The 24,573-nt window shown below is 37.4% G+C and overlaps 2 protein-coding genes across 2 annotated transcripts; both read left to right on the top strand.

Moving 5' to 3' along the window:
* The first annotated feature begins 1,660 nt into the window (after positions 1-1,660).
* On the top strand, positions 1,661-2,587 carry LOC101598679 (olfactory receptor 6F1). The gene has a single exon (XM_004658112.2). The coding sequence runs from the start codon at positions 1,661-1,663 to the stop codon at positions 2,585-2,587; it is 927 nt and encodes a 308-aa protein (XP_004658169.2).
* A 17,289-nt stretch (positions 2,588-19,876) lies between these two features.
* LOC101598378 (olfactory receptor 13G1) lies at positions 19,877-20,800 on the top strand. The gene has a single exon (XM_004658111.2). The coding sequence runs from the start codon at positions 19,877-19,879 to the stop codon at positions 20,798-20,800; it is 924 nt and encodes a 307-aa protein (XP_004658168.2).
* Positions 20,801-24,573: the final 3,773 nt, after the last annotated feature.

The raw sequence follows: 24,573 nt of genomic DNA, 5'->3' as shown, positions 1-24,573 counted from the left end.
GAGCAAAGGATGTCATAGAATAAAGTATTTTACAATGCATTGGTGGGAATATAAGACAGGTGAGTGACAACAAAGCAAGGAAACTCCTGTCATTGGCTTTAGGTACTACGTGATATCATTCAACCTTCAAGTAGGTGGAAGCTAGAAAAATTATTATACACTCCATAAAGAAAAGAATATTTTTATTTAAATTGATATAGAATAGGTACTCAAATTTACGGGGAATTTTGAAAATTGGGAAAGTCGGGGCATTCCTCAGAATTTGGTATCTTGCCACTGACATTCTGCCATGTAGGAAATGCAGAATCACAATCCCACCCTAGGTAAGTGATAAGAATTGGCATTTTGACAATTCCCTTGGATACCCCTTATGTCTGTTGCCCATTTGAGCTTGAAAGATGCTCACTAGACCATGGAATCCCATCTTAGTAGATGAGAAAAGCTGATGTGTAATCCCATTTACCTTAGAGATTCATTCTGTATGCTAAACATGCTTGTTCATACTGAATATATCCAAGAAATATGAAATTGAATGAAGAAATTTGTGCATGATGAGTGCAGGAGAGTGACATGTGAGACTGGAGTATTCCTATTTATTTATTCTGAGAGTGAAGGCACCAAGAATCTTAGTTGTCTTTGTTTTAAAAATTGTACTCCAAATGTACATGCTAGTAATCTGCATGTTTGAAAGGAATAGAGTTCCAGTTGATCTTGTAATTTGTAGGTTCTCTCCTTAAAATAAACACTCAAATTAACTAATATTTTTTGAATGACCCTTTACACTTCACCTGCTCTCATTTCCAAACGAAGACCAGAAGACCCTGATGCCAGCAGAACTGCTTAACAGGCAGAGTTCAACATGGATTTGTGTGAGAGAAGAATGTATCATATTATTAAATATAAAACAATACAGCTCAAAAAATAACATTCAGTTTAATGCTTATAGTTGACTACTAAATATTTCTTTTGAGTCCAGATATTTTTTAAATTTTATTTATTCATTTGCAGGCAGAGAAAGACATAGAGAGAGGAGAATGGGTGTGCCAGGATCTCCAGCCACTGAAAACACACTCCAGATGCATACACCACTTTGTGCATCTGGCTTTACATTGGTACTGGGGAATCAAACCCAGAACTTTGGACTTTGCAGGCAAGCACCTTAACTATTAAGCCATCTCTCCAGCCCAACTCCAGAGCTTTTAAAGTGGAAAATCATTTAGAATCTGTAACAATAATTTGTGATTCTGATTATAATTTGATAGGTCAACTTCTAAACAAAGATAAAATTATACATTTTCATTCAGTGTCACACAGAGAGTCATGGATAACAGTAAGACACCATGAAATGCTTAGCCTTTTGTAGGCTTAGAATAGTATGAGGGAGGCAGAGGCTGGATTTGAGCCTTGGATCCAAAGTGTAACTATCAATTCACCTTTGAAAAATTATAAAATATCTCTGCTCATTAGTTTCCTATGTAGGTTCTAGTAATGCAAGTTTTGTAGTTATTAAAATAATTCATAGTAGCTTTCAAGTACAGAGCTGACACTAAGCACATTTCAGGCTTTCATGGATCCATTTCTTATCATCTTTCTAGGGCTGTATTATTGAGTTCAAGGTCTCCATGTGGAATCTCTGCTCGCTAGCTTGAAAACCACCAGGATGGCCACAAAGAATGGGACTCTAAGCCAGGACTTCTTCTTGCTTGGCTTTCCTGGATCCCAGGCCCTACAGCTTTCTCTCTTCGTGCTCTTCCTGGTGATGTACATCCTCACCATTGGTGGTAACGTGGCTATCCTGCTGTTGGTGAGTACTTCCCACCAGTTACATACCCCCATGTACTTCTTCCTGAGCAACCTCGCTTTCCTGGAGATTTGGTACAGCACAGCTGCAGTCCCCAAAGCCTTGGCTATCCTGGTGAGCAGGAGCCAGAGCATATCATTTTCAGGGTGTCTTTTGCAGATGTACCTGGTGTTCTCACTGGGCTGTACAGAATACTTCCTCTTGGCAGCCATGGCTTATGACCGCTACCTCGCCATCTGCAGACCTCTTCACTATCACGTGATTATGAGCAGCTTGCTCTCAGTGCAGCTGGCTCTGGGGTCCTGGGTCTGTGGTTTCCTGGCCATTGCAGTGCCAGCGACCCTCATCAGCAGCCTGTCCTTCTGTGGTTCCCACTCCATCAACCACTTCTTCTGTGATATTGCCCCCTGGATAGCCCTGGCCTGCACCAGCACACGGGCAGTGGAGCTTGTGGCGTTTGTGATTGCCTTTGTGGTCATCCTGAGCTCCTGTGTCATAACCCTGATCTCTTACGTCTACATTATCAGCACCATCCTCAGGATCCCCTCTGGCAGTGGCCGCAGCAAAGCCTTCTCCACCTGCTCCTCCCATCTCACTGTGGTGCTCATCTGGTATGGCTCCACTATTTTTCTCCACATCCGCACCTCTCTCAAAGATGCCTTGGACCTGACAAAAGCCGTCCATGTCCTCAACACAGTGGTGACTCCAGTACTAAACCCCTTCATTTACACACTCCGGAACAAAGAAGTCAGAGAAACTCTGCTGAAGAAATGGAGGAGAACATGAAGCTCTTTCAGAGCAGAGGGCATGTGGTAAAAGGCCTGTTATCTGTACAAAGATTACAAACTGCGTATATTGTGTCATCGGGAATCTAAACTTAATTTACAAAGAGAAAAATGAAAAACTCTGAAAACAAAGACAAAACAAGCAAGAAATTTGGTATACTGTCTATCGTGTCAAGATTCTTACAAAGATAAGTGTAGGATAGGCATGTTTTTATATAAACCAAATTGAACTTGATTTTAGATAATAAAAGTATATAAGGAATAAGATTTGCTTTTAATTCATAAAATTATAGAAATATAAGCAATCTGAAGAATTTCTGACACTCATTTTTATCACGTAAATTAAAACTTTTTCAGAATTTGTATTTTGAAACTTATCACCCACATTTCAAAAGTTTAAATAAACAAAATATAACTGACATCAGTGTGAAGTCATTTAAGACAGTAGTTTCCCTTGGGTTGAAATATGATGAATACATATAGATTCAATTAGAAGCTGATAATTACATGTGCTACTTTTGTTTTACAGAGATAGTTAGAGAGCGAGAAAGTGGCTCTAACCACTGTAATCAAACTCCAGACAGGTGTGCCACTGTGTGCACATGTGTGACCTTGCACACTTGTATCACCTTGTGCATCTGTCCTATGAAAAAAATTGAGATTGGTGAAAAATCTGAGCGTGAGAGTGCACACTTTTAGTCCAGGCACTCAGGAGGCTGAGAGAGGAGACTCATTGTCAGTTTGAGGCAAGTCTGTGCTATAGAGTGTTTCAGGTCAGCCTGGGCTTGAGCAAGACTCTACCTTAAAATAAATAAAAATTAAATAAATAGATAAATAAAGATCTGGGTGTGGTGGTGAACACGCTTAATCCCAGTACTCAAGTGGCAGAGATAGGAAGATCATTGTGAATTCAAGGTCAGCCTGAACTAAAATAAGACTCTACCTCAAAAAGAAATGAAAGAAAGAAGGAAGGATGGAAGAAATGGGGGAAGAAAAGAAAGAAAGAAAGAGGGAGGGAAGGAAGGAGGGAGGAAGGAAGAGACGAAAGGGAGGGAGGAATGGATAAAGGAATGAAGGCAGGGAGGAAAGAAAAAAAGTTGTTGGGGCTGGAGAGATGGCTCAATGGTTAAAGGTGCTTGCTTGCAGAGCCTGATGGTCCAGGGTTTAGCTCCCCAGTACCTATGTAAAACCAGATGCACAAAGTGTCCCATATGTCTGATGTTTGCTTGAAGTGGCAGGAGTCACTAGTGTGCCCTTCTCACTCTCTTTCTTTATCTATCTTTCTGAAATAAATAAAATATTTTTTAAGTTTGTTGATAAAGGGCTGGAGGGATGACTTAACAGTTAAGGTACTAGCCTGCAAAGATAAAGGACCCAGCTTCAGTTCCCCAGGACTCACGTAAGCCAGATGCATGGTGTAGTACATGCTTCTGGGATTAGTTTGCAGTGACTAGAGACCCTAGGGCACCCATTCTCTCTTTCTCTATCTGCCTCTCTTTCTCTCTCTTTCCTTCTTTCTGTCTCAAATAAAAATAAAATATTTTAAAAAATTAAAAATTGATGATAAAATGTAGATGAACAGGAATATATGGAAGGTTGAATATAGCCATGGAAGTTAATTGCATAACAACATGTAAGTCTAGGAAATAAAGTCATAAGGCTGGAGAGATGGCTCAGTGGTTAAAGGCACTTGTTTGCAAAGCCTGAGGGCCCCAGTTTGATTCCCCAGTACCCATGTAAAACCAGATACCCTAAATGGCATATTATCTGGAGTTTGCAGTAGCAGGAGTCCCTAGTGTGCCCTTCTCGCGCTCTCTCTCTCTCTCTCTCTCTCTCTCTCTCTCTCTCAAATAAACAAATAAGTAAATAATTTTAAAAACCAGAAATAAAATCATAGATTATGATTATTATCAAGTCAGTAATCTTAGGACACCCAGTACTTCCAAAGAAAATATACCCATAGTGTTACTATAATCTAAGGTCATTGCTCTTATTCCACTAAAAAACAAACTAAGGACAGGAATTGAGAAAAGAAAATGGATTTGTTTATAGTTTTCAGCCAAAAAACTTCTCAGCTTCTTTCCATCTTGCCTGTAACAGTGTTACAATTTATAGGAAAAAAGAAAATACTCCTATGAAAAATATATATGCAAATGTAGCTCAGAGGTAAGTTCCCAGAACTGTGGGGTGAGTCATTTCCTGGGAGATGAGCTTCTCCTCTAATGCCATAATTCTGAGATCAGCTCCAGAATGAAACCTCTGGGAAATTTTTAAACATTCAGAATCTCCATTACAACTCCTTCTTTTCCTTGCCCACTTCTCAGTGTTGAGGGGCTTGGGTTGCCATGCCATCTGTTGCTGATTAGGTCTATAGATGTTATTTTTTTTCTTTTCAAATATTTTTATTAACAACATCCATGATTATAAAAAATATCCCATGGTAATGCCCTCCCTTCCCCCACTTGCCCCTTTGAAACTCTATTCTCTATCATATCCCCTCCCCTTCTCAATCAGTCTCTCTTTTATTTTGATGTCATGATCTTTTCCTCCTATTATGATGGTCTTATGTAAGTAGTGTCAGGCACTATGAGGTCATGGATATCCAGGCCATTTTGTCTGAGGGGAGCACATTGTAAGGAGTCCTACCCTCCTACCCTTCCTTTGGCCCTTACATTCTTTCCGCCACCTCTTCCACAATAGACCCTGAGCCTTGGAAGGTGTGATCGAAATATTACAGTACTGAGCATTCCTCTCACTTCTTTCCAGCACCATGATGCCTTCTGAGTCATCCCAAGGTCACTGCCATCTGAAAAGAGAATATTCTCTACCAAAAGTGAGAATAGCAGTAATATAAGGATATGAACATTAAGAGAAGTGCTTACCAGGCAGTTTGAAGCATAGTATATACATTTAGCCAGACAGCAGCAGACGTTACACCCCTAGGGCTTATGACTATCCCTGTTTTAAGTTTTCAGTGTCAGGGATGTGTTTTCCCCCATGAAGCGGGCCTCCAGTCCAATTAGAGGGCAGTTGGTTTCCTCCATAACAGACTTGCCACTATTGCACCCCTTGGCTCATTTGGCCTGGCTGGCCAATTATAAGGCTTGCAGTATCCACTGCTGAGTATCTTCACTGATGATTTCTCTTTCTCACATTGAACTGCGTGCAGAATGGCTTCTTCCAGCTTTCTGTCAGCTGGTCTACATGGAGGAGGTTATCAGCTCAGTTCCAGCAGGATTCTCAGTCGCCTTGCATCCCAAGTATGTGGAGTCTTTAGCAATAGGGTCTTACCATCTATTCCTGGTGGTAAACCGAGGGCCTCGGCAATGGCCTATAATGTTTTGGGGGCTTCAGGGACCTCCCTAGCCAACAACTCACTGGAAGGTATCCCATCCCTGGCACTGAAAATTTTCAAGCAACAATCTATGGCACCTGAGTGTCCCATAGTCCAAAAAAATGTAAATAAATCAATTATAGGTCAATAGACTTTATTAAGAACATCTAAGTTATATAATAAAATGAGCCACATGAGCCTATGCCTGAATAAAATATCATGTGCAGAATACAAGTATAAAACAGTCAGAAGTCATGAAATTTGACTTTAGTGTCTGGAAACCACACAGTAAACCTTCATCCTCCATACCTCTCAGCTTTAGTTCCTTTTGGATGAGCTGTTAACAAATGTCTCCATTTTTTATCAATGGCTTTTGAGACAGAGTCTGGCTCTGGAGTACAGACTGGCCTAATACTGCTTCGTGTGCCATGGTGGCCTGCTTGATTTCAGTTTGATTTTGATAATTTCCACATGTGTTTGAATAATTTTCTCTGAAAGCATTGTTGAATATCCATCTACACTAGGAAGGCAGTCACAGAAATTCAGTGGCCAAAAGATCTAATTTAAGCAATGAGGCTGAGTTTACCTGGGGTCCATTCTTAAACCTGATTGTGAATATCCTATAGATGATATGTTAACATCTCAAAATAGACCTCAGGTATTTGGTTAAAAGTTTAATCCAACAAAATGTCAACAGATAACATTTGTAAAGTTTAGCAAGGAAATTAATTAAGGAAATTAAAAGATAAAACCAAAGAGAGTTTAGCAATTTACAAAACAGTCTAGTTATTTTCTTTGTGCATAGTATTAGATCAGAGCTCTCTAGGTTATCTGTAGCTCTTTTAATTGTTAGAATGAGCATCACTGCTTTAAATACTAAAGTATTTGGATCTGTCTAAAGATTTATTCTCAAAATGATAATCATAACATAATTAGACACATGCATGGGCCTTAAAATGGGCTATAATTACTAACAATGTCAGGTCCAGATTACAAAGTCATCATTCACAGACTTTTAGAAAGAGAAAGTATAGGCACACCTGGTCCTCCTGCCACTCCAAATGAACTCTAGACTCACGCACCACTTTGTGCATCTGGCTTTAAATGAGTACTGGGGGAATCAAGGCCAGGCCACAATTTGATCCATCTGCTGGCCTTAATAACCCAGACTTACTAATCCAGTAAATAACGTGTTAAACACTTATCATATGGGAAGCATTGTATACAAATTAATGATGTATTATTGAATAAGAGAAAAGAAGTCCTCAACTTATATTCTAATGAGAAGAGGATAGAATATAATAAGTATGACTAAATTAATAATGATATGTTCAATGTTGACAAGTATAACAGAACTGTTCAATAGCCAGTAAAAGACTTTGAAGGTATACATTTCAGTTGATAAAAGATTTCAAGGAACAAAGCAAAAAGCTAAAATGTTATGTGATATTTAAAAAGTATGTTTATGCCTAGAGAGATTGCTCAGTGGTCAAAGCGTTTGTGCGAAGCTTGATGGCCTGGATTATATTCCCCAGTTCCCACATAAAGCCAGATGCACAAAGTGTCACACACATGAGTCTGAAGTTCATTTACACAGCAGGAGGCTTTGACATACCAATTCCCCCCTCTCTCTATTCCTCTCTCTCTCTCTCTCTCTCTCTCTCCTTGCAAATAAATATAGAAATGTTTTTAAATATTTTTCAAAGAAATTTAATGTACAAAACATGAAACACTGACTGAATATGTTCCAGATTTATGACACACTGCTTATCTCTAAAGAGAGAAAAAGATAATTGAATTTATAGAATATAAATTATTTAATCTGTAACTTTTTAAAAGAAAAAAAACACTAAAGTAATGTGACAGTAAATTAAGGTAAAAACAGAATCTGATAGTTCACTGGAAGACAAAACAGGGCCACAGATTAGTGGCATCATAGCCTAATAATGTTTCCATACAAAGGGAATGGCTAGATAGCCAGAAGTTAAGAGCACTTGCTGAATAAGCATGAAGGCCAGAGAGGGTCTGAGACCATCTTAATTCCACTACCTAGCAACCTTATAAGGGTTTGGACACAGTGGTAGTCTGAATCAGGTGTCCCTAATTTATGAATTCTGAGTGCTTGTTACCCATCTAGTGGCAATTTGGGAGGTTGAGCCTCGCTGGTAGAGAAATGGTGCTGGGGATAACCTTGAGGTTTATTATAATCCTACATATTCTCAAAGATGAGATGGGCATGGTAGAAGGAGAAATTCTACCACAGCAATAGCAAAACCCACTAGAAGAAACATTAAATCTTATAGCTCAGTGTCTGAGTTTCTGGAACTCATGGGATATTTCATGGGAGATAGATACAGGACATAGTCATGGAAAATGGGAGGATTGGATAGAGCTGTTCTGAGAAGTTGAAGCAACAGAAAACTCAAACTTGGAAGGACAGGTGAGGTGGTATGTAGTTCAAGTCCCTGTGGGAAAACAGAACCGTATTGTCTTAGGATCATCATGAAGACTGAGATTGTGAAGCCCATGCCCTCCCCATACCAACTTCATGTCATACATGTTTTGCTATTTGGCATGACTCTAAGCTCTGAGCCCAGAACTGGTGAACCTCCAGATTGCCCCAGAATCCTCATCTCTTCATCATGGTTCACAGAGGGAGGGATTTGAAAACTGTAAGGACAAGCAGCAGAGTGTTGGGGTGTCTCTAGATTCCATCATTCCCATGCAGAAGTCAACGTTCTGTTTATTTTTCAAAGCTAGGATCTCTCAGTGGCCTACAGCTCACTAATTAGGTTCAAGTGTCTGGTCAATGAGCTCCAAAGATCTGCCTATCTCTACCTCCCCAACACTGGGATTACAACTATCCATCACCATTCCCTGATTTTTAATGTATATGAGTTCTGGGTACTGAATTTATGTCCTCATTCTTGTAAGTCAAGTACATTACTGGCTGAGCTAACTCTCCAGCTCTAAAAGTTTGGTTTTTTTCTTTTCTTTTACACTTTTTTTTAGGGTTACTGTGTTTCATTTTAGCTTTCCCTTTCAGTTTTCTTTTTACCATTACCTAAGTTTATTTATATATTTTGCTTTATAATCAGTTTCTGTTTTAACTGCACATGTGTGAGAGCATGTGTGTATTTGTTCATGTGTGTGTAGGTACAAATATGCATGTGTGTGTCTTCATGTGGAGGGCAGAAGACTACCTCAGTTGCAGTTCATTGGAAATAGCGACCCACCTTCTTTGAGGTAGGATCTCTTATTGGACTGCAGCTCACCAATTCAGCAAGATTGGTTGTCCAGCAAACCCCACAAATCCACCTGCCATCACCTCGCCAGAAGTGTGTTGCAAGAATGTGCCACCATGCTCAGCTCTTTAATATGGCTTCTTAGCACTGAACTCAGGTCCTCACAAGGGTAAGGCAAGCACTTTATTGACTGAACTATCAGCCAACCTTCTCAGGTTGTTTTCCCCTCATTAAACTTATCTAACAGGCAAAAGCAACAGGCATTGGTGACACACTTAAATATCAAGCATTATGACATTTAAGTATCAAGAAAAAAGTTATCACATTTAGATAGCAAGGAAAAAAATATAATCATGACCTGAAAAAGCATTTTAAAAATACTTAATCAGAAAAAGATGAATGTTAAAATCTCAAGTATTAGCATTCAAATTAGTGTAAAATTACATTAAACTAATAAGCTATCTGAGGACAAGATATATCAATCAAAGCTAGGTTTGGTGGTGCATACCTTTCATCCTTGGAAGACAGAAGCAGAAGGATCGTTGTGAGTTCATGACCAGCCTGGGACTACAAAGTGAGTTCCAGGTCATCCTGGGATAGAGTGGGATCCTGCCTCTAAAACATCGAAAAAAAGGGGGGCTGGAGAGATGGCTTAGAGGCTAAGAGCTTGCCTATGAAGCCTAAGGTCCCCCATTAGAGGCCCTATTCCCCAGGACCCACATTAGCAAGATGTACAAGGGGGTGCATGCATCTGGAGTTCATTTGCAGTGGCTGGAAGCCCTGGAGTGCCCATTCTCCCTCTCTCTCTATCTGCCTCTGTCTTTGTCTATCATTTTCAAATAAGTAAATGAAAATAAACAAAAAAATTTTAAACAAAAAATTAAAAATCACAAAAAATGATATATCAATCAAAATGGAGGAAATAACCAAACAAATGAGTCAAATAGGAAGAAAATATTAATAAAAAATATAAATGTATCAGAAGTTAAATCAAATGCAAAGAAAAATTTAAAAAAATAAGTTTGGGGGATTTTAAAGTCAAAATTGTATTTAATTTACGTATATCCATATCAACAAAAAAACAGATGTCAATATGAAGATGGAAAATATATCACTCAAAAGTAAATGAAAAAGCTGTCACCCCACTGCCTCATGCAAATGCATAGGTGACAAGGCAAGTGGAATTTCCAAAGATAAAGTGGAGCTTTTCATAATGACAACCAGGCCTTTCCACCACAAAATTTCACAAATTCTCTTTTACACATAGCATATATTCAAATGAGATCTGACTCAATTTGGCAGACTTTCTTCTGATAATGTATACTTTTTATAGTGCTGTGAACAAAATTCCAGGCCTTGTACAAGGTAGAGAAGTACTCCTCCACTAAGCTGTATGATCAGCCCCTCCTCTCCTAATTTCCACTGGGTGAGGGAGAAATCCTTAACAACTGTGTCTGCTTTCCTAACAGTGTACAGCACTTACTCCTTGAATTCTTTTTCAGCACACAAGAGCCCAGTCCTTCTGCATCTTGATGAATAATCAGCACAGAGCTCTTTTAATTATTCCTCTGAGATCCTTATTGTCATTGTTAACAAGACTGGTCCAAAATGCTGTCCCTGGAGCACCTTACACTTGAGTGAGGACCACTTGATTGAACATAAGTATGGAAGAACTGATACTTAAACAAGCATAAAAGAGGTACTTAAACAATAAATTGTGGGTGCTGTCTTTGTTTCCCTTCATGTAATGGAAGTGATCATCCAAACATGGCATACCTGGCAAAGAGCTAAAGTGAGTATTTGTGTACATGCTACCTAGTTTTTATAGTTACCATAAAATTATGGCCTGAAAAGGGGCATTTATGAACTAAGTAATGCAGTTATTTATGTTTTTAATCAGTGCATAGTAGAATATCCATACATAGATTATAATTTAATTCTAAGAAAGAACTATTTAACAATACTTGTATTTATATTGATTACTAGAGTAAATTTTTCTTTTATTAAAATATACACAAGTCAGGATAAGAGTATATTTCAGTTACCCTTGGTGAAATCTTCAGCATTAAAACCAAACAAATAGAGCTGGAGAGATAGCTTAGCAGTTAAGGTGCTTGCCTGTGAACCCTAAGGACCCAGGCTCAATTCTCCATTACCCAAGTAAGCCAGATGCACAAGATGGTGCATGCGTCAAGTTCATTTGCAATAGCTGGAGGCCCTGTCATGCCCATTCTCTCCCCAGAACTCCCCCACTAATAAATAAATAAAATATTTTAAGAAAACAGAGGTATGAATGAGAGTTTAACAGAAATCCAATCTGTCAATTACTATTACCAATGTATTTGCTTTGTAAATTATTTTGCAATGTCTTTTTCTAAAACAAATTAGCTTAAATTTTTAATTAACAGAATGATTTTTCCAAGAGCTTCTGGAACTTCTTGTTATATAAGGATTCTTTAAGCCTCTTCAAATACCTCTCAGAATTTGTGTAAGGATTTCATTTATTCATTCAATATGTACATTCTCCCTTGCTGTCTTCTAAGAAAGTGATCAGCTCAAATAAAGTAAAAGGAAGTTCAAAGTTGAATTTTAATAATTATCCCTTCCAAAACTTAGAGAGCAAATTGCTTTGAGAGTTTATATATGACAGGAACTCTCAGGAACAGGAATGACATTAGTTTCAGGTGTCCTGTAGTGACCGCTGTCCAGTCTGCCTGAGAGTGATGGATCTGGAGACATAGGAGCTTCAGTGCCAAAGCACGGAGCACCTCAGAGTGACCAAATGACTGCCGAGGGTGCAGAGATCTTTGTCCGTGAGCCTTGATGCACTCTCCACTTTTTATCTTTTTGTTTTTATGAGATAGGGTCTCACTCTGCATTCAAGGCTGGTCTCCAATTTACAATGATTCTCCTGCCTTCGCCACCTGAAGTGCTATGATTACAGGTCTACACCCACATGTCTTACTTAGTTCCTTTAATTTTTTTATAACAATTCATTATCCTTTCTGGGTAGTCACATACTTCATTTTTACCTCTCTGATAATTTTGAAACCTAGAAAACTGAGAGTCATTTTCACCTTTATTTCTAGTATTCAGCAGTGAAGGGCACCAGACTAAAGAAATTGTAACATTTTCTTAAACAAATCTTGAGCTAGGAACACTTCTGACTTAACACTACCTAAAGAATTGCCCATGGTGAAGTTGTCTGGCAGAAATTAGCCAGGCATAGGAGCCATATGAGCTTAGGGTAGTTTCACATGACTCCTATAGAGCACAAAGGCAGCTGGGTGTGTTGTCTGCACGTATATTAATGTGATAGGCCTTGAACAAGTTCACTGTTGTCTTCATAGTGACCACAATGGCAACATTTTAGGACAGAGATGATGGCTGATGCTGCAGGATAATTATGACCTGGGAATTGGCAATAGGTTAACATTTGTGTATAGATTACATGAACAAATGTTGTCATTAGGTGCCAGGGGTCTGATTTCCATGTCACCAGTCTGGCTGTGTGACAAGAGTATATTTGTTAATATAATTAATTGCTTCCTCAGTAAATAAATGCGTTCATTTATTTTTTTATTTATTTTTTTTTATTTTTTGAGGTAGGGTTTCACTCTAGCCCAGTCTGACCTGAAATTCACTATGGAGTCTCAGGGTGGCATTGAACTCATGGCAATACTCCTACCTCTGCCTCCTGAGCTCTGGGATTAAAGGCATGCACCACCATGCCCAGCTAAAGGCATTCATATTTTAATTCTTAGTCATCCTTAGGATTAAACATTGCTGCTTGGAAATTGCATATAAGCATCAATATGAACTATTATTTAATTGCTCCTGTTATAATGTCATGAAACACGCTGAGACCTCAACTCATTCCCTTCAGAAGGGTAAGTGATGTTTATCCAGTATTGTGACTGCATCTTACCAAACAATTAATAAAAGCTTATGTAAATTTACTCTATGTACTTTTAGATATTACTTGACTTTTATTTTATTCTGGTAATAAAGACAAATTGTAACGTTGAAGTTAATTAAATTAGTTTTTTTCTAAAACCCAATTGTGATTATAAATGTAGTCTCAAGTTAAAATGGGTAACATGATATCTACCTGAATCTATCCTCTATGCTGGTGTAAGGAGAGGCTATTTTTATAAATTGGGGACTACTACATGTCACTTTATCCTTAATAAATGTGACTTATCCCTATTGATTACCTATCCACAAGATAATTTATTGGGATATAATAATATCAATATTGTTGTTATGTTGTGCATAGCACAGTAATTCCCCTATGAATACAAAATTGTCATCATTTTCTGGTGAAACTGGCTGGCATTTACCAGACACTTGTATTTCAGGGTTCCTTACAAGTTCACGGTAATAACTTTTCTCACAATCAATTTCTTCCAGTCTCTTCCTTCTTCCTTCATATGCTTCAAAAACTGCTTACTTGTGATGACAATACCATATTTAGCTGGACACAGATAAATTAGCCACAAGGAAAATGTTTCTATATGGAGAAGAGATTAAAGAGAAGGAGAATGCTGCAAATGGTAAATAAATGACACCTGAAAAGAATCAGTGAGCAAGGAATGGAATCTGGGCTTGTGAGATTTGAGATGCCCCATCCGCGAGGTTGATTAGCCTTTCCATAATCCAAAAACTGAATTACATGTGATATTACTACATAAAATTCTTTTATACTTTAATATTTCCTCCATGTTCTCAGAGCAAGTTAACTGATCATTTGTCATCCTTAATTCCAAGAAATTGGAAATATATTGCATATACATCATAACACATTATAATATTCTAATTAAAAAGCAAAGTGGTTAGTAAAAAATGTTAGCTTTTAATAGTCACCAAACAAGTGACTGAATTGAACTGAATGCTATTGTTCAAACAAAATGTGTTTATTCACTGTAATATTTTTTTCAATGATTACAAATATACTTTTGAAAATTTCACTGTATCTGGCTGGAGAGTTGGCTTAGCAGTTAAGTACTTGCCTGTGAAGCCTAAGGACCCCAGTTCAAGGCTTGATTCCCTGGGACCCACATAAGCCAGATGTATAAGGTGGTGCATGCATCTGGAGTTTGTTTGCAGTAGCTGGAGACCCTGGTGTGCCTATTCTCTCTATATCTATTTGCCTCTTTCTCTTTCTATTGCTCTCAAATAAATAAATAGAAATAAACAAAAAAAAATTAATTCTCCATATAGTAAAAACTGCTTCATTAACAATGATAAAACCTATCAACTCAAATGCAAATTTTTTAAATGATATGAGTTTGGCACTTTACTATTACTTTTAATTAGTATCTCAATATGCTCTCAGGGTTAAGCATATACATTAATTAATCATCAAAGAAACTCAGTGGAGTTATTACTGTTATCATCTCTATTTAATCGTGATCATAGACCCTGATAAATAAAGAGCATACATTAAAAGTGCAAGGTCTCCACTGGTCTGCTCTATATTTCTACGAGGCAAACTGAGATCATACAGAATTCATCTTTCTGAGCCTGGGTTATTTCTTTTGGCATAATGTCCACCAGTTCTCTTTATGCTTTTACAGATGGAACAATTTAGTTCTTTCAAGGCAATATAGTATTCCATTGCAGAGTGTACCACATTCTCTCTATGCATTCATCTTCTCGTGGGCCCTTAAGTTGACTGTGACAGTAGCTACTGTGAATAATGCTGCAGTCAACACAAGAGTGAGAGTATTCTTTTGACATTCTGATTTCAGAACCTGTCAGTCATACCTAGCTAGAAGTGGAAATGCTGGATTATCTAGTAATTCTGATTTTAGTTTTGCAAAGGTCTATCATGTTATTCTCTGAAATGACTACATAATTTATATTTCTATCAACAGTGAGAAAATTTTCTCTTTTTATGCTCTCTAATACTTATTATTATTCATATTTTGACTTAGCTTTCTAATAGGATATGACACTTTATTGCAATATTAATTTCCCTTCCCCTGATGATTAGAGATAAGTGGTTTTTTGGATATATATCTTAGTTATTTGTGCTTCTTCTTTTCAGAAAAACCGGTTCAGGTAATTGTCACTTTTTAAAATCAAATTGTTTTCTTGCTATTGAGTTTCTTTGAGATTCTTGTATGTTTTAAATATTAGCTTCTTGACAAATGCATGAGTTACAAATATTTGCTGTGAGCTATCTTTTCACACTACTACTTCCTATGCAATGCAAAAGCTTTTTAATTGGGTGTATTCCCATATGTGTGTTTTACTTTGGTGGCCTGTGTTTTTGGAGCCTTGTCACGAAATCATTATTCAAATGATATTTGAATGTCCATTATGGCAATAAGATCCTGCAAGCTCAAAGGGTCTGCTGTCCAATAGCTCCATGCTAATAATTTTTGACATGACATCTCTAATTAAAGAGAAATGATCAGTCCAGGACCACTTAGTGTTATTTGAAGACATTTTCAACAATCAGTATTGTAAATCTTAGTTAATATCATTTCAATATCAGACCTTTGAAAATATTCAAATTTTTGAATTAAATTTCAAATGTCAGCTACCTTGTCTATATTTCTCTTGTCCAAACCTCATCTCAGTAATAAAGCATATATGTTCTTTCATTTTCATTCATATCATACCATTCAGGTTCTGTGCACACTGTATTAGATTTTGCCTGAATACACATGTAACATAGATGTCAATGGCAATTTCTGGAGAATCAGACAAACTAGATATTAATCTTATTTTTATCACTCACAAAGTATTATAATCCAAACTACAGTTATTTTTTCATTCATTTATTGTTAACATATTAACTATTTAAAAAAATTATTTTAAAGACAGAATGTGGTTATGAAGATAAAAGCATATAACATTTAGAAGATCAACCATACAGGGTGTATATACCATAAATGCAACAATATGGATAGCAAAATTTCTTCCTTAAAAGAAAATACTACTAAAGCCAAAGATTTGTTTTTCAAATTTTCATTATTATTTATTGAACAAAAGTTGTTCCATGATGACATTTGCCTATACATATATAATGTACTTTGATCATATTCACCCTCTCCATTATCCTCTTTTCATTCTTAAATATATATATTTTTTGTTTGTTTTTTGAGGTAGGGTCTCACTCTATCCCAGGCTGACCTGGAATTCACTATGGAGTCTAAGGGTGGCCTCAAACTCACTGTGATCCTCCTACCTCTGCCTCCCAAGTGCTGGGATTAAAGGTGTGCACCACCACGCTAAGCCCTAAATATATAATTTTTACTGACAACTTCTATACTTACAGACAATAAACCATGATCATTCCCTCCCCAACCCCACTTTCCCCTTCACAACTCCACTGTCCATCATATCCCCTCCCTCTCTCCATTAGTCTCTCTTTTATTTTGATATCATCATCTTTTCCTTCTACTACGAGGGTTCTTGTGAAGGTACTGCTAGAACAGTTGTGGATATCAAGGCCAATTTCTGTCTGGACAGTTGCAGTGTAAGGAGTAGTACCCTTCCTTTTGTTCTTACATTCTTTCTTCCACAATGGACCCTGAGCCTTAGAAGGTGTGATAGAGAAGTTTCAGTGTTGGACACTCCTCCGTCACTTCTTCTCAGCACGATGTTGACTTTTGGGTCATCCTAGCGGTCACCACAATCTGAAAAGAGAAGCTTCTCTAACCAGAAGTGAGAGTAGCATTAATATATGAATATGAACATTAAGTGTACTGCTTATAGGAAAGTTTGGTGAACATAATATATGCATTTAGCCAGACAAGAGCAGTCTTTACACCTCTAAGGCTCATGACTTTCTCTGCCATAGGCTTTTGATTAGGTTTTCAGTACCAGCCATGTATTCCCTCCCATAGAGCAGGTCCACAGTCCAATTAGAGAGCAGTTGGATTCCCCCAGAGCAGACAGGCCACTGTTGCACCCAATCAGCCATTTGTCCTGTCTGGCCACACTTGAGGCTTCCAGTGTCCACCATTTCACCATGATGACTTCTGTCTCCCATAGGCATGCATGCAGTGCAGGTTTTGGCAGCTTTCCATTTGCTAGTCTACAGGGGTAAGGTTGTCAGCTTGGCCCCAGCTTGATTTCTCAGTGACCTTGCTACCCAGACATGTGTAGCCTTCAGCAATGGGGTCTTACCATCTGTTTCTGGTGGGAATCCAAGAGCACTGACAATATCCTGTAATGTTTTGGAGGCAACAGGGACCACCCTGGCCAACAACTCACTGGAAGGTATCCCATCCCTGGCACTGAAAATTTTCTATTAACATTCTATGGCTTCTGGATGCGCCATTATCTAAAAAAGTAGGCTTTCATATGTCTTATTCAGAATATCTTGAATTTCGATTTACACTCCTCCCACCCTTCGTTGACTCAATCTCTTCCCCCAGCCTTGCTTCGGCCATTCCACACCACGTTTATGGTGGCTAGAGGCCATGGTGTGCCCATTCTCTCCATTGTCTCATAAACAAGTAAAGCAAATTTAATTATCCTCTCTTGTCCCACTTCCACTAATCCCATTCCTCTTTGAAATAATTTACTTCTATTGTTATGTCTTTTGTTTAAAAATGTGGAGTCTGCATATAAGAAAAAAAATCATGTGATTTTGCTTTACTGAGTCTGGCTTCCTTCATTTAACATAATGATCTCCTGCTTTATCCTTTTTTTTTTTTTTTTTTTTTGTCAAAATGACCTAAGTTTGTTTTTTCTTTTCTGTGGCTGAATAATACTCTGTTATGTATATTGTCCACATTTTATTGACCTCATCCACTGATAGGCACTTAGGCCAGCTCTATAATTTGGATACTGTAACTAGTTCCATGATAAACACAGAATATTCATATGTATATTCTTTGCAAACTTTGATTCCTTTGAATACTATGGTGGTTTAAATGTGAATGTAGGTCCAGCATAGACTCAAGTGGTTTTTCTTAATTTTATGAGTGGAAGAGTGATAGAGAGAGGATGAATGGGCGCACCATGGCCTCTAGTCACTGCAAATGAACTCCAGACACATGTGCCACCACTTGCATTTCCTTATGTGGCTACTGAGGAATCAAACCTGGGTCATTAGGTTTCACAGGCAAATGCCTTAACCACTAAGCCATCCCTCCAGCCCAACTCAGGTGTTATATTAAGCTTGTAAGTTGGGTCTTCAGTGTTCTGACTGGAGGCAGTGTCACTAGGGACAGAGTCTAGCCCAAAGGTATGTTTTGGGGAGGATCTGGTTCTAATCCAAAAAGAAGGAGAGTAGTGTGAGCTCTGGGGGTTCATGTTTGCTGCTCTTTGGTGTTTGATGGCTGATGGTGTTTTCTCTCTCTCATTGGGTTTATGAAGGGAGCCAGCTTCTTCTGTTGTGGATGAAGCTTCCCAGAGATTTGTGAGCTGGAAATAAAACCCTTCCTCCACTAAACTGTGTTTGGTTGGATGAGCATCACAGCATCATGGAACTGTCCATAGTAAATATATACCCAGGAGTTGGATCATATGATAGTTTATTCTTAGTGTCCTGAGGAAATTTTACACCTTCCTCACTGATTTCTATAGTGGTTATACTATGCCAATCCCCCCCCCTCTCTTTCTCTCTCTCTCTCTCTCTCTATGTGTCTCTCTTTCTCCAAAATTAAAAAATAACTTTAAAAATAGTCTCTGTTTTTTCCATTCTGAAAAGTTACAGATGAATCCATCAACAATCTAAATTAATTAATTTACTGAATGATGAATTAAGGATACAGGTCCTGAAAGAGCAAGTCAGACTAGAGTTGAGGACCCAAACAAAAATGATCCTCATTTATGACTGTTTTCGATACTAGAAAGAAAACACAATGTTTGAAAAGATAAAGAATGTTGATAAAATAAAAATTCATGAACAAATTTACAGCTCAACATTTTTACTATTTTTACCTGATCATACTAGTCCTGAAATCTATAAATTCACATCTATATATGTCAATGCATAAAAAGCAACTCTATCAAAGTTCATACACAGGAAAGAAAAATGATAGCAAAATATAGGAGACATTTGGAAGGAAATAATATAGAATACCAATTTCATCTTCCCTAATAACTGTTTACTAGGGAAGAGTCACCATTGTCTCTTTTGTTTGTGTCCTGAAGAAACCCTGCTTCTGTCTGGATAACATATAATGTTTGTGTTAATTTATCAAAAGTTTAGAGAAAAAAAATTCAAAATTTTTGATATTAAATAATTAATAGGCATAGTGAAATGTACACAACTCTGACCTTTGTATTTTTAAATCCAATTCTCTAGAATTACAGGAATACAATAGTTCACCTAATTTAGCACCTTGCCCAACTGAAGTAAGATGACAAAAAGGATATTTAATGAAGTCGTTTATTTGGACTGCAATAGATCTGTCAACAATTTTCCTCTGAAGTCAAAATGATAATAGTGGAATATATAATAACATATTTTTCTAATAACTTATTTCCCAACTGTTGATTTTAGCTTATTCAAGTCACCCATGGAGGAATAAGCATCACAGAATGGAATCTGGAGAATAGAAGATGTTGTCTGGAAATCAGAACTCCATCAAAAAGGAATAAAGTTGTTACCTCATTAAGACTCAAACACTAAATACTCACTCCACATACACACACCACATCTCCTGTTGACAGCACACTGATATCTTTAATTCCCCATAGTCATACTGGGCAATGGTTAGCATTTAACCACTCACACAAGATGAACCACAGCATTGTTACAGAATTTATAATTCTGGGATTTACTCAAAAACCTGAACTCCAAGGAATTCTCTTCCTTGTCTTTCTTTTCATCTACCTTGTGGCATTTCTTGGCAATATGCTCATTGTCATTGCCATAATCTATAATGCCACCCTGCATACACCTATGTATCTTCTCCTTCTGGCCCTGGCTATTGTGGACATCATCTGCACAACAAGCATCACCCCCAAGATGCTGACATCGATGCTAACCTCAGAATACTCCATCTCCTATGATGGCTGCATGTCCCAGCTCTTCTTCTTCACATGGTCCCTGGGGGCTGAAATGGTTCTCTTTACCACCATGGCCTATGACCGTTATGTGGCCATTTGTTTCCCTCTTCGTTACAGTACTGTTATGAACCACTATATGTGTGCAGCCTTGCTTAGCATTGTAATGGCCATTGCAGTCACTAACTCCTGGGTACACACAGGTCTCATTCTGAGGCTGACTTTCTGTGGGCCAAATACCATTGATCACTTCTTCTGTGAGATACCCCCTCTGCTGGCTTTGTCTTGCAGCCCTGTGAGAGTCAATGAAGTGATGTTGTATATTGCTGACATCACCTTGGCTATAGGGGACTTCACTCTCACCTGCATTTCCTATGGTTTTATCATTGCTGCTATTCTCCATATCCGCACCACAGAGGGCAAGAAGAAGGCCTTCTCCACATGCTCCTCTCACCTTATTGTGGTGTCTCTTTACTATTCCCCTGTCATCTACACCTATATCCGACCTGCTTCTAGCTATACCTTCGAAAAGGACAAGGTGGTAGCTGTGCTCTATACCCTGGTGACTCCAGCATTAAACCCCATTGTGTATAGCTTCCGGAACAAGGACATGCAGGCAGGGATTAGGAAAGTGTTTGAGTTTCTTCAGCTTTAGTAGTTTCAGAAGGCAATATCACCTCTTTCCCATAGAACCATCTCCTAGAGCCTCTCAGATTGCTCTTCTTTCTTAAGTTACTGCCATCCCATGTTTTCCCATTCCTTTTATGTCAATCCTTATCTTAGTGTCCCTATTATCTCTACAGCTCCATAAACTTCATGTGAGTGATGTTTATAAGGTATTGTATAGCATCTTTCATGAATATGTATACCAATATATACCCCAACGCCTGTCTAAAATTATCGGAGTTATAATTCTCAAAGATGCATATAACATTTACTTAGAACAGCAAGTGCACAGCATACACACATATCTAACAAAATTAATTTCTAATATTGTAGAAGCCAGAGCCTAAGAATTTATGATGCATCCAATTTATGTAAAGGGAAAATACATTTTTTCATTGTAAGACACATTGTGATGCAAGTAATGTAATATTTCCTTGAAATCAATATTATAATCAGGGCTCCACTGTAATATACTGGTTAATCTATGATGATACATTTCCTTGTTCTTCTTTAAATAATCTTGTTTATTTCATTGCTGTGTGCTTTAGACTTTATTCCATGAATGCAAGAACTGTATCTAATCATTGAAAGTGATATTTATATTTAATGCCAAATCCTTAGATCTGATAGCAACAGAAAAAAACTCTTCTCATCTCCTCCAGTGAAAGGTCAGAATGAAATCATGTGAAGGTACACATGGTTGGCTTATTGTATGCAGAATATAACACATCATGATGCTTCATGGAAACCTCATTATGAGGGTTGGAAAGCACATACTTGGGAATATAGGAATGGAAGGTTTTCCCCAAATTTAGTAATGTGAGAAAATGGGATCAATTTTATATAGGTAGAAAAATGAATGAAATATTGTAAATCAATTGATAAAAGAAAACATGAGTCACTGGCACCATCTGGAGAAGGAATTATGGGTCAAGATCAAGGTTTGACCAATGTTCCTCATTTTTTCTTGCTCATGCATGTCTATGGAACAGCCCTGTGTCTGCTTTATTCCCTCTTAATACCGTTTCCTGATACTAATATTCTGTGTTCATTTGTTCCTTGTATCATCAGAACCACACCGTGACCTGGTTGTTAAGTCAGACCAGTTCAACAGACAGCTGGCTCTTTCTCATTTCATTATAAATGAACTAATTAGTGTGTGCTCTGTGTTGGCTTTTCCATAATGTGCTGCATCAGTTCACAAATATTGTGATTATAGGTGATCCATTGTGGTTTGGGGACATTTAGTTGTTTAGAACATTACTTTTCTAAATATTATTTTAGGGTAAAACCTTAAGTTTCTCTATGCTAAGTACAAAAAAGAAAACTCTTTTTTTTTTTTAGATGACTAACCTGGGCTCAGGTGATCCTCCTACCTCAGCCATGTGGTTGCTGAACTACCAGACATGTTCCTCAATGTTTGGCTTTGCTTTTGTTTGTTCAATCCAGCAGGGATAATTTTTCATCATGTAACATAAGTCTGCATGTTATACATTCATTCAGTGTTGTCTATGACCACTTTTCCTGGGAGCATGAATAGCTTTTGTATTACTAGGATATGATCCGTGACCCAAGTAGATTGAAGGCTAACAATTAATATGGTAAAGAATAAATGAATTTCTTTTCTTCTTTCCCTCTTTCTTTGCATAGTATGTGTTGTATGAGCATGTAGTATATGCAAACCCTGGGTGTACATGTGTGAAGGCTAGGAAAGGACGGTGGGCGTCCTTGTCTGTCACTTTTATGCCTTATTTCCTTTGAGAAAGGATCTCTCACTGAGCCTGGAGCTCACATTGTTTGTGTTTGGTTAGACTATCTGACCAACGAGCTCCAGGGATCCTTCTGTTTCTGTTCACCCCAGTGCTGGGGTTACAAGAGTGCATGTTCATACCCCATATTTTTGTGTGAGTTCTGGGGATTGAACTCAGGCCCTCATGCTTGCTCATTGTGTGTTATTACCCACTGAGCTATCTCCCAAGCCCCTGAAAGTTTGTCTTTTAACTTCGGTAAGAATCACCCACCCAGTAAGTATAACCTATACTGGCCATAGCCATACTTTGGCATCATCTCAAGGCATTAGCACTTACTAGAGGAAGAGATTTGCAACAAAACACTTGAAAATACATGGAGTTAACATCCTGGGAGAAGAGGGTGTTCATCTGATACTTAATTATAGTACTATCAACAAATGTATCATAAATGAAAATTTGAGGTCACAAATTAAGTAACAGAACAATATTGAAAGATATGTAGGAATACTGAGAAAGCAAGGTCATAGCTGAATCTGCTATAACATATACATGTTTGTGTGTGTATGCTTATGTATACTTGATAATATATAGTACCAGAATGGAATAGATACATTATCTATATTATTTCCTGTGGTTACTAAAGCGTGAGGTCTTAATACCATTTCATAATTATGTCAGTAAGTTGTGAAAAATTATCCCTAAAAATCTAAATCAGCTATTTTATGTTTGTAATTAACATATTTAGATTGTTTACATATCTAACATCATATGGAATTCTGTTTCTATTGGAAGTATGTATATGCAAGATCAATTTTATATCGTTTTTCCAGCAAGATTATGTAACAGTCAATATATCTTCAAATATTTACTTTTAGTATTACATCTATCATTAATTACTTTCAAAAAGTAGTTTTTAAAAATATAGCCATTATGAAGAAAAATATAGCCTATACTCAAAAAATTAAAATTAGAACTAAAATATGTTTCATCATTGGATATATACCCAATAGACCAGTGCTAGACTTCACCCCCATTACTAACAGTAGCTAAGTTAGAGAAGCAACCTGAGTAAGTGTCCATCAGCAGATGAACTAATAAATAAATTGTGTGTATGTACATGACAGGACAGTTTCCAACCCTAAACGGTGGGAAATCCTGCAACTTTGGACAGTGTGGATGAACTGGAGAACATTATACTAACTGAAAGAAACTAGGCCCCAGGAGAAATACAATGTGCTTTCATGTATATATGGAAATTAAGAAAGGTAAGCACACAGACCCAGAGAAGAAGAGAATGGTGGGAGTGGATGGATAAAGGAGTATTTTGTTCAAATGATGAAAAGTTTCAGTTAGCAGGAATAGTGATTATATCATCAAGGTGATGATAATAAATATTAACATAGAGTAAATTAAACATGAAATGTTTTAACACAAAAATTGTTGTGTGATAGAGTTTTTCATCAAACTTATTTATTCATTTCATGTTGAAAACACAATAAAAAATCATATATTATATTCCTTAAGTATATATAATTGTCTAAATTAAAGATATACAAATTTGAGGTGATCAAGTAAATATAAAAAAAGAGATCCTATCACTGAGTATTTAAGGAGATATAAAACTATTTCAAATTACCTTAGGGAATTTGTATATCTTAATATTATGTAGCCCAAATACTAAGCACTCCAAAACACATAAACTGATTTCAGTTACAGTAGACAAATCAGTTACTTTCTTTTTGTTTTTTGGTTTTTTTATCTTTATTTATTTATTTGAGAGAGAGAGAGAAAGAAAGAGGCAGAGAGAGGGAGGGAGAGAATGGGCATACCAGGGCCTCTAGACACTGCAAACTAACTCCCCTGGTGCATTTGGCTTACATGGGTCCTGGGGGGTTGAACCAGGGTCCTTTGGCTTTGTAGGCAAATGCCTTAACCACTAAGCCATCTCTCCATCATTTACTTTCTTATTACTAGGACAAATACCCAATCAGAAGCAATGTATGGAAGGAAA

Source organism: Jaculus jaculus, chromosome 3 (genome assembly GCF_020740685.1).
Source record: "Jaculus jaculus isolate mJacJac1 chromosome 3, mJacJac1.mat.Y.cur, whole genome shotgun sequence".
NCBI classification, from domain to species: Eukaryota; Metazoa; Chordata; class Mammalia; order Rodentia; family Dipodidae; genus Jaculus; species Jaculus jaculus.
Note: the sequence above shows the minus strand (reverse complement) of the source record. Positions and strands in the feature narration are given on the sequence as shown.